Source organism: Rhinatrema bivittatum, chromosome 14 (genome assembly GCF_901001135.1).
Source record: "Rhinatrema bivittatum chromosome 14, aRhiBiv1.1, whole genome shotgun sequence".
Classification (NCBI taxonomy): domain Eukaryota; kingdom Metazoa; phylum Chordata; class Amphibia; order Gymnophiona; family Rhinatrematidae; genus Rhinatrema; species Rhinatrema bivittatum.
In genome coordinates, this window is record NC_042628.1 from 41,825,166 (window position 1) to 41,837,598 (window position 12,433).

General features: G+C 44.3%; 1 protein-coding gene across 2 annotated transcripts in view; it reads right to left on the reverse strand.

Moving 5' to 3' along the window:
* Positions 1-8,786, reverse strand: part of NME4 (NME/NM23 nucleoside diphosphate kinase 4) — a 28,920-nt gene extending 20,134 nt beyond the window's left edge. The window contains exon 1 of one of the 2 annotated variants that reach the window (XM_029577165.1): positions 8,522-8,786. Coding sequence is in view for 1 of the 2 variants with exons in the window: in XM_029577164.1 (XP_029433024.1) it covers positions 4,434-4,527 (94 nt within the window). In the remaining variant the exon portion in view is untranslated. Of the gene's footprint in view, positions 1-4,433; positions 4,586-8,521 lie in introns of those variants that run through there. The other variant, XM_029577164.1, reaches the window with a different exon arrangement.
* Positions 8,787-12,433: the final 3,647 nt, after the last annotated feature.

Below are 12,433 nucleotides of genomic sequence, written 5' to 3' on the forward strand. Positions count from 1 at the left end.
ATCCTTGAGCGCCGCTCCTCCCTCCACTGGGATGGTAGTGCGCTTGGCGATTGCGCAGACTATGACGTCCACTCTAGGGCATGCCAGAAGCTCCTTGGTCGCTGGGTCCAGGGGGTACATGGCTTACAAGGCTAGTCCCCCTTTGAATGTGGACTCCGGGGCATTCCATTCCAGGTCAATTAGCTGTTGTGCCGCCTGTAAGAGAGGAAAATGGCGAGATGTCTGGCGAAGGCCCTCCAGCAGGGGGTTCATTCTAGGTCCCCCCGAGGTGCCTTGGCCCGGGATAGCGAGTTCCGTTAGATATTGGGATACGAGGTCCAGGAGCTCGTCCTTTGTGAAGAAGCGTCTCATGGTTCGGTGTGGCTCCGTCCCAGAGGGAAGTTCCCCCTCGTCCAGGGGCTCGACTTCCTCTTCGAAGAAATCAGTGTCCCCGAAGGTGGGGCTTCTGGGGAGCGGGAGCCTGTTCCTAGGCCTCGAGGGTCCTGGGGCATGAGGGTCCTTCGGTGGAGCATGTGGCTGATCAGCCAGAGGTTCAGTTTGCATCTTGACAAAGGCATGAATCCCCCTTGAATAACTCCACCCAAGATATCGACGCTGGGTCTAAGTTGAGGGGCGCAGGTTCTCTGGGGGTCCCCATCTGTGGGGTGGTCCCACTGGGGCCTCCTAGGTCCGGGGTACCCCCTGAGGAGCTAGCACTGGGCCCTGGGTGGGACTGGCCCTGACCTGGATCTCCCAGGGCCTCCTCACAGTGTGCGCACAGGGCGTCTGCCTCCTCGCTCTGTGCGGCTCTGATGTGGCATGCAGGGCAGAGGCCTTGGGTTTTTATTCCTGTTTCTGGAGGCGCCATGTCTGTGGACGCTTAAGCTCTTGTGCGCTCCAGTGCGCCTGAGATGTGTGCGCAGATATGCGCCTAGCCGTAGATATGCACCCGGCTCTGTGCGTGCAACTTATGCGCACAAGGATTTTTGTGTGCTTAGCTCGATTTGTGCGCTCGGATCGAACGGCGGGCGGCGCGGCAAATAGGGCCAAGATGGCGACGGCGAGCATGCGGGTAATATAGCGACCTCCTCGGAGGGTCTCCATGTGGGCAGACCCTTGGAAATAGCCGGGGCCTGGCCCTGCTAGGGCGGATCAACCCGGTGGCACTGGTTCCGATCGGTGACCTGTGCTCCTCCTCGATCCTCGGAGACCGGATTCAAACAGAAGATTTCCACCTTACCTTGTCTTCAGCGCTTCCCGGTTTCGTTCTGGGCTGTCTCCGGCTGTGGGGGGGAGAGGGCAAATACCTTCACCGCCGCGCTCGAGGGGTGCACCCGCTGCCTCTCAGCCGCGCCCGAGGATCGGGGGCTAGGTCCTCGCCGCGATTCGGCCGCCGGACCGAGGCTCACCTCTGAGGGACCACGGAAATCACCTCGGGAATCTCAACTGGGGGAGGGACCCAAGGGTATCACCACAGGAGAGCGGGGCTCGTCTTCAGGTAGGTTTTCCCCTTTAATTTTGGTTTTCTTCTTTGGATTTAGTTCAAATACTGCGAGAGCGTGCAGATAGTCCCTAACTGCCATGGAGATGGAAAATACTGAGGAGCTGCACTTCCTGCAGGGGTATTATGTACTAGGAGCTGATGTCAGATTGAAATCTGATCCGTCTCCAACTGCTATCAGGAGTACACTATACCCATTGGTCCTGAGTCCATCTGCTACAAGCTAGGAAATCAAGCTTTGAACTTAGAGGCAGACGTTCAATAAAAGATAGATAACTCTACTTTCCTTCAAATATTATGTTTTCATTAGAACTCAGAAGTGTATGAGATTTGATTGATAAATTATATATAAATGAAATTTATATTATTTTTTCCTGTTAAAAGTCCCCCAATTATGGATATGTCAAATCATGAAGATTATTTGTTACCGTAAATTGATATTAGTTTATACATTTGACACATTTCTTTGTTTTCATGATTGAAATCAATGAAGAAAATTTAATAAAGTATATAAATTAAAAAAAAAAGCCCAAGGGAAAGCTACAGTATTGGAGGTGAAATTCTTCTAAGCATAAAGGAAGAGCAAGATCTGAAGGTAATTGTATTTGATGATGTTAAGGGTGGCCAAACAGGTGGATAAAGCAATGGTAAAAGCTAGAAAGAGACTTGGCTGCATAGGGAGAGGAATGGCATAGGGAGAGGAATGGTCAGCAGAAAGCGAGGATATTGCCCCTGTATAAGTTCCTGATGAAACCTCACTTGGAATACTGTGTACACTTCTGGAGACCGCACCTTCTAAAGGATATAAACCAGTTGGAGTCTGGTCCAGAGGGAGGCTACTAAAATGACCAGTGGTCTTTGTTCTAAAGCATATGGGAACAGACAAAGATCTAAACATGTATACCCTAGAGGGAATGTATGAGAGAGACATTTAAATGTCTCCAAGGTTTTCATGTACAGGTGATAAGCCTTTTTCAATAGAAAGAAGGCTCTAAAATAAGAGGCCATGAGAGGAGGAGTAACCTTAAGAAATATTTCTTGACAGAGTGGGTGGTGGATGCATGGAACAGCCTTCCAGTGTAGGTGGTGGAGAGACTAGGATAGTATCTGAATTGAAGAAAGCATGGGATAAATACAGGAGATCTGACAGAGTGATGGGAATTGTAAGGCTACATAAATTGGCTGGATGGACACAGTCTTTCTGCCATCATGTGTCTATCATGGTTATTCTACTCTCTTAGTAAAGCATTTCTTCATTGCCTCCCTCCATGTCATGAATCCTAGTCCTTGAATTTCTCTCTTTATGGAAAATACCTTTGTGTTCTTTATTGAAGCCAGGCAAATATTTCTGTCATATATCCCCTCTCTCTTCTTGCAAGAGCCTCTGTATTCTTCTGCTCCTAAGCCACTGCCTCGTAATAGAAAGCTTTTTATCTCTGGGCCTCCCCTGCTCCCCACCAACCAGGCATCCTTTCAGAGATAAAACGACCCACCTCTGCCTCTGAAAACCTCCTGAGCCTTCCTTTCATCAGATTGGATTCTGTTTTTAATAATTACTCTTCTTTTGAAATCCAAGCTCAAGGTGAGTTACAATCTCTGCAGGACAATCTATTTAGGATTTTTATGTACCGTCATTCCAGGTGAGAATCTCTAGGTCACAACGGCGTATTAGGTTAAAATAATAATGAACAGAGGAAAAGTTAAAAGGAAGGCAGGCGAACAGGAGGACAATTACAGGAAAAGTTAGAGAGTTAAGTGAAGACTTAGTTATTGAGTTTGCCAGAAGGCATTAGGAGCTTTATTTACTGAAGGTTTTCTTCAGTTTGGTGTCTGGGAAAAATGCTTAGTAAATGGTCTCCTAAGTTTGTATCTGCGGATGAAGTGAGTTGCCCAAGATCACACAGAGTGTCAGTGGGAGAAGTGAAATTTGAACCCTGGTTTCCCGGGTTCTCAGCCTCCTGCTCAAACCCCTAGGCTTAGACTACACCTTCTTCCAGATCAGTCTTTAGGGAGGCTGTCAACATCTCTGTACCAATCCAGAAAGTGACCCATTGGACCAGCAAAATGTTCCAGGCAACAACAAGAAGACCAAGAAAGGTGGAAGGAAACCCCCAGTAGACACTGCAGACTGTTGGGGGGGGGGAAGGGGTTTCCAATTAAAAAGTTTTATTGAGCAGTTGTCAATAAATAGTTAACAAAAGAAGAAATCTGATTTACATAAACTTTACCTCTGACAGCAACCACCAGAAAATTAGGAAATTTAAGACTCAGCCAATGAGATCCAAGGATTGTCTAAAGTCCAGACCTACTCTCCGAGGACGCCTAAAGCAATCCAACAGCTTTACGGTTACAAGTCTGCACCAGGGAAAACAAATATTACACAGGGACAGCCCTGCAACGAGTTAATTTTGCACGGGAGATTTTGTTTGCAAATGTTATTAGAACCTTGCAATCCTGTTCCCCAAATGCTCGGCCGCTCGGGACTTTTACTAGCAATAGATCAGACAGAGAGATTAGTACATAAGCACGTTTCGCCCCAAAGTGTAAAGAAGCATAACGCAGCCCTTCTTGTCCAGTTGATCACATGCTCCTTGGGTCAGGACGCAATAGCTCGGAATGTGGGGCCGCTCTTTAAACAAGAGAAGCGGGTTTCTCCCTTTAACCTGCTCCTGTGACTGGATCACAAAAGAGGCCTCTGTAGCGGGCGCCCACCAGCCCAGCCCAGGCCCCCCTCTTGTATTCTGCACAAAAGCCGAGGACGGGCGGAGATCAGACCCCCGGGAAAGAAGAAAGGCGGACGGGGCTTCGCCATCCCACGTGGCACCGACCGCAACAAGTCCGGCAGCTCAAGCAGCGTTCCGCACCCGCCCCGGGCAAGGAAAGCCGGCGGCCCCCCTATTGTCTACCGTAAGGCGCACTCCGCGAGCCTCCCCGCTCACCCATCAGCACTCACCGCCGCTGCTGCTGGAGAAGCTGAGCCGCTCCCCGCACCGTCCGCGCTGCGTCTGCAGGAGGCATCGGAGCAGGCAGAGCTGGAAGAAGCCCATCGCGCCGTCGCAGGCTCCGGCCGCTGCCCACTGGACCGGCTGAAGAGGCGCCAGCTTCCGCCCCCGCCCCCTTTATCGCCGACCCCCCAGGGGGCGCTCGAGCAGCTGCCCGGCCAGGCCATGTGGTCCCGAGAGGGCTCCAGAGACTCCCCGGTGAACCAAGCCAGGTCACCCGGGCCAGCTCACATTAGTTTACTAAAAGGGCCGGTGTTTGTTAGGTTTTTTTTTTTTTGCTGCCCTGTGCGAAAAATTACTGTGCTACTGCTGCTGCCCCCGTTCAGTGTCTGTCCTGGGCCCATCAAATACAGCCCAGCTTTGTCCTGCAATCTATATTTTTTTAAAAACTGACACCCCCAACCCCAGAACCCATAGATAGGGAAGGGTATTAGGTACCCTAGGCAAACCTTACAGCCTTGCATACAGGCTACCCCCCATCTGTAACCATTTGAATAAGATACATATCCTGGCTACACAGGTACTTTTAATCAAAAAAATTGCCAGCATTTTTGTTACACTGAATGACGTCAGAAGGGAATCACAAGATGCTTACACTTTTTATTTAACAAGTTTTTAAACTACGCAGGAATAGAAGTCAATAGAAGTCAAAAGATACATAGTGCTTCAACAAAATCTGAGAAAAGGCAGCACAATCCACAGACAGACCCTCCCACCCACCTGCAAAACAAGAATCTTCAATAGGTCTTATAACAAGCATGATATGGACCCCAAACATTTTGATACTTAAAACTTTCATTTCCTAAAGCAAATGCTCAGTATCGGCTATCACCCGAATCTGGTCCCACCAATGATGCATCCTTGAACTAGTTTTCGAGAAGGTGGCAATAAGTAATAAGTAAGTAATAAGTGGCAATAATTAGCGGCAAGCAATAACTAACCCACCAATGACCCGTATTTCCAGGGAATTGCCGAACCCACCCATCTACCAAGAAGACACAGTGGAGGAGTAATACCAATAGGGAATCCCAATATATCAATGATTTCCTGCGTAACTTGACTCCAAAAAATGACGTACACTTGACAGTATCACCACATGTGCATGTACGTTCTCAACTCGCCGCAACCCTGCCAGCACAGCACAGGTGCGTCCCCATGAATTTTACTATTAAAAAAAAAAAGAGATGTTCGGTAAGTTCTATGTAAAATCGGACTATTAATTCCACTCGTGTAACACAGATTGGGCTGTGGTGAGCAGCTAGCCAAATGTGCTTCCAAGCCTTCCAGTCACCGGCAGTTCCCAGATCTGAATTCCATTGAGCAGTCAATGTCGGGGGCATTTCTTCACCAATCCGACGAGCTCGTATGCCCCAATAAATGGCCGTTATCTCCTTTACTGAAGCATCGGGATCCCCCAAATATCTATCCATTCAAACATCAAAACAAAGGGCCAAAGCCTCACGCAACCACAGGTAATGAGCCCGTGTATGCTCAGGCAAACCATACTCCTCATATAAATCCTCACAGGACTGGAGACCGCCCTCAGCCCAGAGTGGCATAATTGCACATAAACCCAGGTCTCTCCAGGTTTTAAACTCTACCTACCTAAGTGCCCCCCCTCCCCCTAATAATGCCCCAGGTTACAGCGCCCTTCCTATAGAGTGAAAATAAGGTGCTGGTCAGCAGAACTGAAACAGCCAATCCTGTGCGCCTCTCATCACCACTTCTCTTGATTTTCAAAGCGAGGAAGAATTCACTAATGGCTGACACCAGCCTATGCAAGCAGCACTTTGCTATGTTCTTTTTTTATAGGCAGGTTTTGTTTTTTTTTAAGCTGCCCACTTTGACAATGGTCAATACACAATTGTATCCCCATTGAAGTTGGGTGGCGGGGCATAATGCCCCTTCCGAGCCCCCCCCATCCCATCCCACAGAAACATAGGGTACAAGTGCTCAGTCTGAACCCAAAGGCATTCTCTGCTCATAACTGAAACCTTGTGTTGAGATCTTAGAAGTGTAATCATGCCACAGGATGCCGTTATCATCTCTTCAGATTTGTCTCAGCTTCTTCTTGGCTAAGATCCCCTATACTTGTATCGTATAAATGTGGGGAATGTAGGGATTGGGGTATAAAATGAAAAATCAACATTAGAAGAGATGCTTATTCATAGTTGTACTTTATTATTTAATCATCTTGTACAATATTATTGCATTATGATTCTACATTTGATTTTTAACTGTGGGCTTTTTCTGTGTTGATGTCCAATAAACAGTTAATTACAAAAAAAAAAAAAAAAAAAGAAATGTCATTCTTGTGGGCAGGATCAAAAGCCAGGAACTGAGTTTTGAAGATAGAGAGTATGCTCTATATCTGCCATCAAGGTCTAGGTTTGCATTTGTCATTTATTCAAGTCATTTACTTTTTTAAATATTCTTTATTTATATAAATTTCCAAATAATCACAATGGAAAAAAGTGCATACCTTGCTTGAATTGTCCTGTTTTATGTGAAAGGATATATAATTCTAGTTTTGATTTTATTTCAGTTCTGGATGACACTACCCTTGTATGTTATGTTGACTTCAAGACACCTTTCCTATTTTGACTTCCAGTTTAGTATATGGAAGTCAAGATTTTATTTAGAAGACCTTGAGCCACTAGCCAATTGAACACCAGATGCAGATAAGTGCTCATTTTGAAATGTAGCCCCTGATGCAATCCATTGTTTGAAACATCAGTTGATGTCAGGCAACTTATGTTGTTTGACACAGTATTGGGATCTAGGTTGGACTTCTAGAAAAACTTTTTAGGTGCAATACAAAAAAAAATACTATAAACTGAACTTTTGTAGGGGTAAATGATAGAGAATACACCTGTTAGAGACCATATGCAACACTGGCTACCCCTTTGCCTTACACTTTGTAAGGAAGGTGTTGCATGTTCACATACTATTACCTTGTCTCTCTTTAGTTAATATAAATTGCCAAATACATTCATCAAGACAAACTTTAAAGGGAAAATCTCAGACTTATACAAGAAAAAAATAGTAAAATTAAGTCATTTCCTTTTTAAAAATCTACACCTACATGCAAAATCTTTTCTGCTTCACTTCATAGAGTAGGTGCCATAGTATCATCATAAATGACAGCTGATGAAGACCATCAAGGCTGCCCAGTTATCTTCCTGCCCAGTTTTTTTTAGAGTGGGTTTAAGGATAGCATGTTTCAGAGAGTTGGGTACCTTAGGAGGAGGAGATCCCGCCAGAAATTCCTGGTGCTGGCCCATTCTGGCCAGGTAAGCATTGTGAAGCAGGAGAACAAAATCCATGGAAAACAGAGGTGGCCCCAATGGAGGAAGAGTGGGAAGATCCCCTGACAGAGGAAAAGGCTCCAGAGGTAGAATGGGTGTCAAAACCGGCAGCTGAGATGAAAAAGGAGCATCTTGCTCTTCTCCTGTTAGCGCCAGAGGAGCCAAGTCTGGAGACAAAATGGCCACCGTTCCCACGGTCATCGGGATCAGGGCCGGCCCCTGAGCATCGAGGTGTGCCAGAAGACTAGAACCAGAGCGGCCCAGCAGTTGAGAGAGTCCCTCCCCACCAGGGAGGCAAGCTGTGCAAATCCCCTCATGGGAGAGCCTCGACCCGGGCTCTCCACAAGCGCAGCACCTGGACAAACAAGGCATGGGGATCCCCGACGGAGCCGCGAGGGAACCAGCTGTTCTTAACACGAGGAACAGGCAGGGTTTAAAGCTGAGGGACGCGGGAAAAAACCTCCGCTTTAGCCTGTTCTTCCTAACGCTCACCAGGTTCGTGGCTGTAAGAAGCGGGTAATAGCCTCCGCTTCAGTCCTGCTCTCTCTACCTCAGCGACCCACAGATAGAGGCACAGAGGAATAACGCCTCTCTGTGCCGGCTGCCCCGAGGAAAATGACGTCTCAGGGGCAGCGGGTCGGATAGCAGCCACAGGGGGAGAGGTCGGCACCACTGACTTGCACGCCGGAGAGAGGAAATAACCTGTCAAAAGGAAATAAAAACAAACTTACCCCGACAACAGAGATGGGAGGGGTTGGGAGAGCTGTAAATAAATAGTACTGCCTGCAAGCTCTAGAATGCTCCTACTAAAACAGGAGCGGAGGCTACAGGAAAGCTCTCCAAATAATTCCCTCAGAAAATTCAAAGATTTTTTTTTTTAATTAGACTTGATCCATCCAAAAGAAAGGAAAACTGAGGAAAATGGAGAAAATTCCTAAAATAGCTTTCTAGTCATCTCAGTGGGGAACAAAAGCCACCACTGTCAGCTGCTGGAGTCAAGAGAATACTGAGGATTAGTAGAGGGTGCACTACCTTATAAGGAAGCATCCTTCAAAGCTCTATCTGACTCCATCTGCTGGAGGGGGGAGATAACCCACTGTCTGGACTGATCCTGGTAGGTACAGGGAACGTGACTTTTCTTCATTAACACTATACTTGTATCGTATAAATGTGGGGAATGTAGGGATTGGGGTATAAAATGAAAAATCAACATTAGAAGAGATGCTTATTCATGGTTGTACATTATTATTTAATCATCTTGTACAATATTATTGCATTATGATTCTACATTTGATCTTTAACTGTGGGCTTTTTCTGTGTTGAAGTCCAATAAACAGTTAATTACAAAAAAAAAAAAAGAAATGTCATTCTTGTGGGCAGGATCAAAAGCCAGGAACTGAGTTTTGAAGATAGAGTGTATGCTCTATATCTGCCATCAAGGTCTAGGTTTGCATTTGTCATATATTCAAGTCATTTACTTTTTTTTAATATTCTTTATTTATATAAATTTCCAAATAATCACAATGGAAAAAAGTGCATACCTTGCTTGAATTGTCCTGTTTTATGTGAATGGATATATAATTCCAGTTTTGATTTTATTTCAGTTCTGGATGACACTACCCTTGTATGTTACGTTGACTTCAAGACACCTTTCCTATTTTGACTTCCAGTTTAGTATATGGAAGTCAAGATTTTATTTAGAAGACCTTGAGCCACTAGCCAATTGAACACCAGATGCAGATAAGTGCTCATTTTGAAATGTAGCCCCTGATGCAATCCATTGTTTGAAACATCAGTTGATGTCAGGCAACTTATGTTGTTTGACACAGTATTGGGATCTAGGTTGGACTTCTAGAAAGAAATACTATAAACTGAACTTTTGTAGGGGTAAACGATAGAGAATACACCTGTTAGAGACCATATGCAACACTGGCTTACAGCTATCCCTTTTCCTTACACTTTGTAAGGAAGGTGTTGCATGTTCACATACTATTACCTTGTCTCTCTTTAGTTAATATAAATTTCCAAATACATTCATCAAGACAAACTTGAAAGGGAAAATCTCAGACTTATACAAGAAAAAAAAATAGTAAAATTAAGTCATTTCCTTTTTAAAAATCTACACCTACATGCAAAATCTTTTCTGCTTCACTTCATAGAATAGGTGCCGTAGTATCATCATAAATGACAGCTGATGAAGACCATCAAGGCTGCCCAGTTATCTTCCTGCCCAGTTTTTTTTTTTTTTTTTTTTACTGCTTTGGGTAGATGAGAATATAATTTCTCCTACTTAAATAGAAAAACTCAGTGCACATGCTTTCCACTTTATTTAGATTTTTTTTTTTAAAGATGATTGAATTATAAATATATATGAACAATGTGTGAATGGAGAGTAGTCAGTTCTGAAGTCTTGATGATTGACACTACTGCCCACAAGTTTCAAACTTGTGCTAATGTAATACCTGTTTGTAGTCCATGCCAGTTTTCACCATATCTTTTAATCAACTTTTCAACCCTGTTCCTACCATTGCCCTCTAGATCTTTCCCAAGCATGTTTAAATGCCATTCCAATGATGACCACCTCCATTTCTGCCTGTAATGTAGTGCAGGTCTTATCATCCTCTGCTTTTTATGAGACCCATATTCAACACCTAGATCCTCCCATGTCTTACCACCACGCTTTGTAATAATCCAAGCAGCCACCAAAACTAGTGAGGCTGTTTTCTGAAACATCCAGCCATCTTTTGTTCATAGTAAGGGTTAGGGATCATGGCTGCTTCAGGCAAGTCATCTCAGCCTTTTTGGAAGTCTAATGTAACTGTATCAGTCACCAGTTTCTGCCCGTTGGCTCATATTCTCCCTTCTTCAGTTGTTAAAGTTACAGTGCATATTCAGAAAGTATTCAGACCCCTTCACATTTTCCACATTTTGTTATATTACAGCCTTATTCTAAAATTAATATGCCTTTATTCCCTCCTCAGGCTACACCAAATACCACATAATGATAAAAGCAAAATCAGGTTTGTAGAAATTTGTGCAAAATAAAAATAAAAACCAAAACAAAAACCACCCAAATCTCACCTTTACATAAGTATTCAGACCCTTTGCTATGACACTCAAAGTTGAACTTGGGTGCATCTTGTTTCCATTGATCATTCTTGAGTTGTTTCTCCAACTTGACTGGAGTGCACGTGTAGTAATTTCAATTTGATTGAACAGGATTTGGAAAGATGCACACCTGTCTACAGTACATATTTCAGCACACACTCTTCCCTCCATTTCTTATCTCGCACCTGCTCCTGCCACTGCACTGTGTCCATCCCAAGCATATTTAATTCCAGTCAGTTTTAATTGCTACCACCTCTGCTGCTAGGCTACTCCAGGCATCTACAACCCTCTCAGGAAAGAAGTATTTTGTCATGGAGCGGACTGGGAGAGGCCCCATTGTGTCACCCTCATGTATTTTGCAAAAATACCCCCATGTGCGCACCGCTTGCACAGCTTTTAAAATCCAGTGTGCATGGCCATCGGATTTTACAGCGTGCATATTATAAAATCGACGCGTCCATGTGCACGTGCCGGGAACCATGTGCGAGTCTTAAAATTGACCCGTCACTGTATAGGGAGTATACTGCTATCAGGTAGCTCTACAGATTTAATTTCATTTGCAGGAAACAACTAATTGCTTTGGGTCATAAAAAACTGTATTTATTCTCATATCTTACAAGACATTTGCAAGGAAATCTTAAGACAAATTCCTCACAGATACTTCAAATTTATGCTTTTGTTTAACTTTAGATAAATCAGGGAAAATCCCCACCTTTTGACTCAAAACAATGCATTTTTATAATGAAAAAAAAAAAAGTTATACATTTTCGATCAGGATCCAGACAAAGTGACTAACAGAATGGATCTAACCACCTCCTGCTCAAGGCACCTCTTTAGTATCCACATCTCCTACATGAGAACACTTACACTTGCCCACTGGTAAATAAAGGACCTTGGAAGTAGAAGGGATTGCCTCACTTGGACTCTTTAAAATCTCAATTCTACTTTAACATAAGATTTGCCATACTGGGTCATACCAAAGGTCCACCAAGCCCAATATCCTGTTTCCAACAGTGGCCAAGCCAGGTCACATGTATCTAGCAGGATCCCAAGGCTAAATAGATTCCAAGCTGCTTATCCCAGAAGCAGTGATTTCTGCAACTCCACCTTAATAATGGTAAATGGATTTTTCCTCCAGGAACTTGTCCAAACCTTTTTTTTTTTTTAAACACAGCCACACTAATATCCTCTGGCAACGAATTCCAGAGCTTAATTATGCATCAGGTTAAAAAAAAAAAGTTCTCTGATTAACGTTTACTTGTTCCATTCCACGCATTATTTTATAGACCTCTATCATCTCTCAGCCATCTCTTCTCCAAGCCGAAGAGTCCTAACCTCTTTAGCCTTTCCTCATAGGGGCATTGTTCCATCTACTTTATCATATTGGTCACTCTCCTCTATAACTTTTCTAATTCTGCTATATCTTTTTTGATAAGTGGTGACCAGAATTGCACACAATACTCAAAATATGTTGGCACCATGGAGCAATACAGAAGCATTATGATATTCTGTTTTATGCTCCATTCCTTTCCTAA